Source organism: Mandrillus leucophaeus, unplaced genomic scaffold, assembly GCF_000951045.1.
Source record: "Mandrillus leucophaeus isolate KB7577 unplaced genomic scaffold, Mleu.le_1.0 Scaffold272, whole genome shotgun sequence".
In the NCBI taxonomy this organism is placed as follows: domain Eukaryota; kingdom Metazoa; phylum Chordata; class Mammalia; order Primates; family Cercopithecidae; genus Mandrillus; species Mandrillus leucophaeus.
The window spans coordinates 1396407-1397922 of record NW_012102832.1 but is presented as its reverse complement, the minus strand read 5'-3'; the positions used below and the strand labels follow the sequence as shown (position 1 = coordinate 1397922).

General features: G+C 59.3%; 1 protein-coding gene across 1 annotated transcript in view; it reads left to right on the top strand.

Moving 5' to 3' along the window:
• Positions 1-545: 545 nt before the first annotated feature.
• PLXDC1 (plexin domain containing 1) overlaps positions 546-1516 on the top strand; it is a 114321-nt gene continuing 113350 nt past the window's right edge. Inside the window, 1 exon segment of the mRNA XM_011984719.1 lies at positions 546-680. Within this exon segment, the coding sequence (XP_011840109.1) occupies positions 546-680 (135 nt within the window).

Sequence of the window (1516 nt, the reverse complement as noted above, 5' to 3'; positions counted from 1 at the left end):
CCTGAGCTCTTCTTGTAAGACAGACCACGAGGTACCCCAGATGGAGGAATGTGCAAAGACGCCGGGGCTGGAACTGGAATCCGTCCCGGGACCTCTCACCTTGACCTCAGGGAAGGCAGGAGGTCGGAGACAGGGGGTGGGCAGGCCCGGGAAAGAGGAAACCCACAGGACGAGAGGGTTGTGGCTCGTCACGTGGCCACTTGAGGGCAGCAAGAAGCCGCAGCTGGAGGCAGTTGCCTATCTGATCCTGTTTGAGAGTCCGCCAAGTTGGGATTTAAATTAGACATCAAGAAGAATTTACAGACCGGCCTTGCTTTGTTCCATGGTAAGCGGACATTGGGTTTAGGGCTGGAGGAGGTAGTCTCTGGGAGTCTGGGCCCGGCGGAAGGAGTAAGAGATTAGAGAGCCTTTAGTTGTTCCCTTTCTTAGGTCTTTTTTTTTTTTTTTTTTTTTCTTAACCTCAGTGCCACGGAATCTACCTCTTCATCCCACAGTGTACCTTCTCCTGTCCCCACCTGTATCCCTCCTCCTGGAAAGTTTCTCCAATGGCGCTCAGCGTTCACACCCTTCCTCTCTGACGTTTTCTAGTCCCTAGGCCCCAGCCCACTAGAAGCCAGGGTGCCCCCTCACCCCGTCTCCCACTCTCCAGCGCCCCAGCTCCTTGCCGTCACAAGAACCAAGTAGGTCAGGGGAGGAAAGAGGCACCTCCGTGTCCTGACCTGATTCCTTGCCGTCTATTAAATATCCTACATTGCGGGTATTTTTATTCTGTCCTGGAAGAAAAAATAAAAGATGATCTGTCCCCAGAGCCTGTGAGAAGGTGGTGGCAGGTGGGGTGAGCCGTTTCCTCGTCTGGGGCTGGCTCTGAAGATTGATTGGGTCTGGCCCTGAGCAGGCCTGGAGGCCCCAGAGAGGCAGGAGGCCTGGGTTACCTACTCGTGGGGAGGGGTCCAGGCTGTTGCAGAGTAGGGGGTAGCCAGGCCCCCTCCACTCTCATGTCTGCCAGGCTTGGGGGGCAAATCGGGGCTGGAAATGGGGGGATGGAGGGATAAGGTGGAGTCATGGGAGGGGGGTGGGATTCAGGTCCCTCTTGGGGAGAAAAGCTGGGGGTCTTTGCTGCAGGAGATTCCTGGGGGCGGGGGCGGGAGGACAAAGCATCAGAGACGCACAGAATTCCGAAGAACAGCTCAGAAAGTCGCAGAGCTTGGAGGAGCTGGGGGCGGGGGACAGGCAGGGGCCCGTGGCCCACGGAGGGGGCGCCTGTCCCTTCCAGGGGTCAGTCCCTCGGGCCTTCTCGCTGCAGCTTTCCCGGCGGAACGGAGGAGGGAAAGGGAGCCAGGAACTCAGTGAGGCGCGCGGGGCGGCTGATGCTTCTAGGGGTTCTCTCAGCCCGAGGGGCTCCCGCCCTGTCTCCTACTCTGCACCCCTTGCCTTTTGAGCGGCTGCAGGAGCTCTAGGGGAGCGCTCCGGGAGGGCTGAGGGCAGGCGCCGGGAGAGCCCCCAACGACGCAGCGCC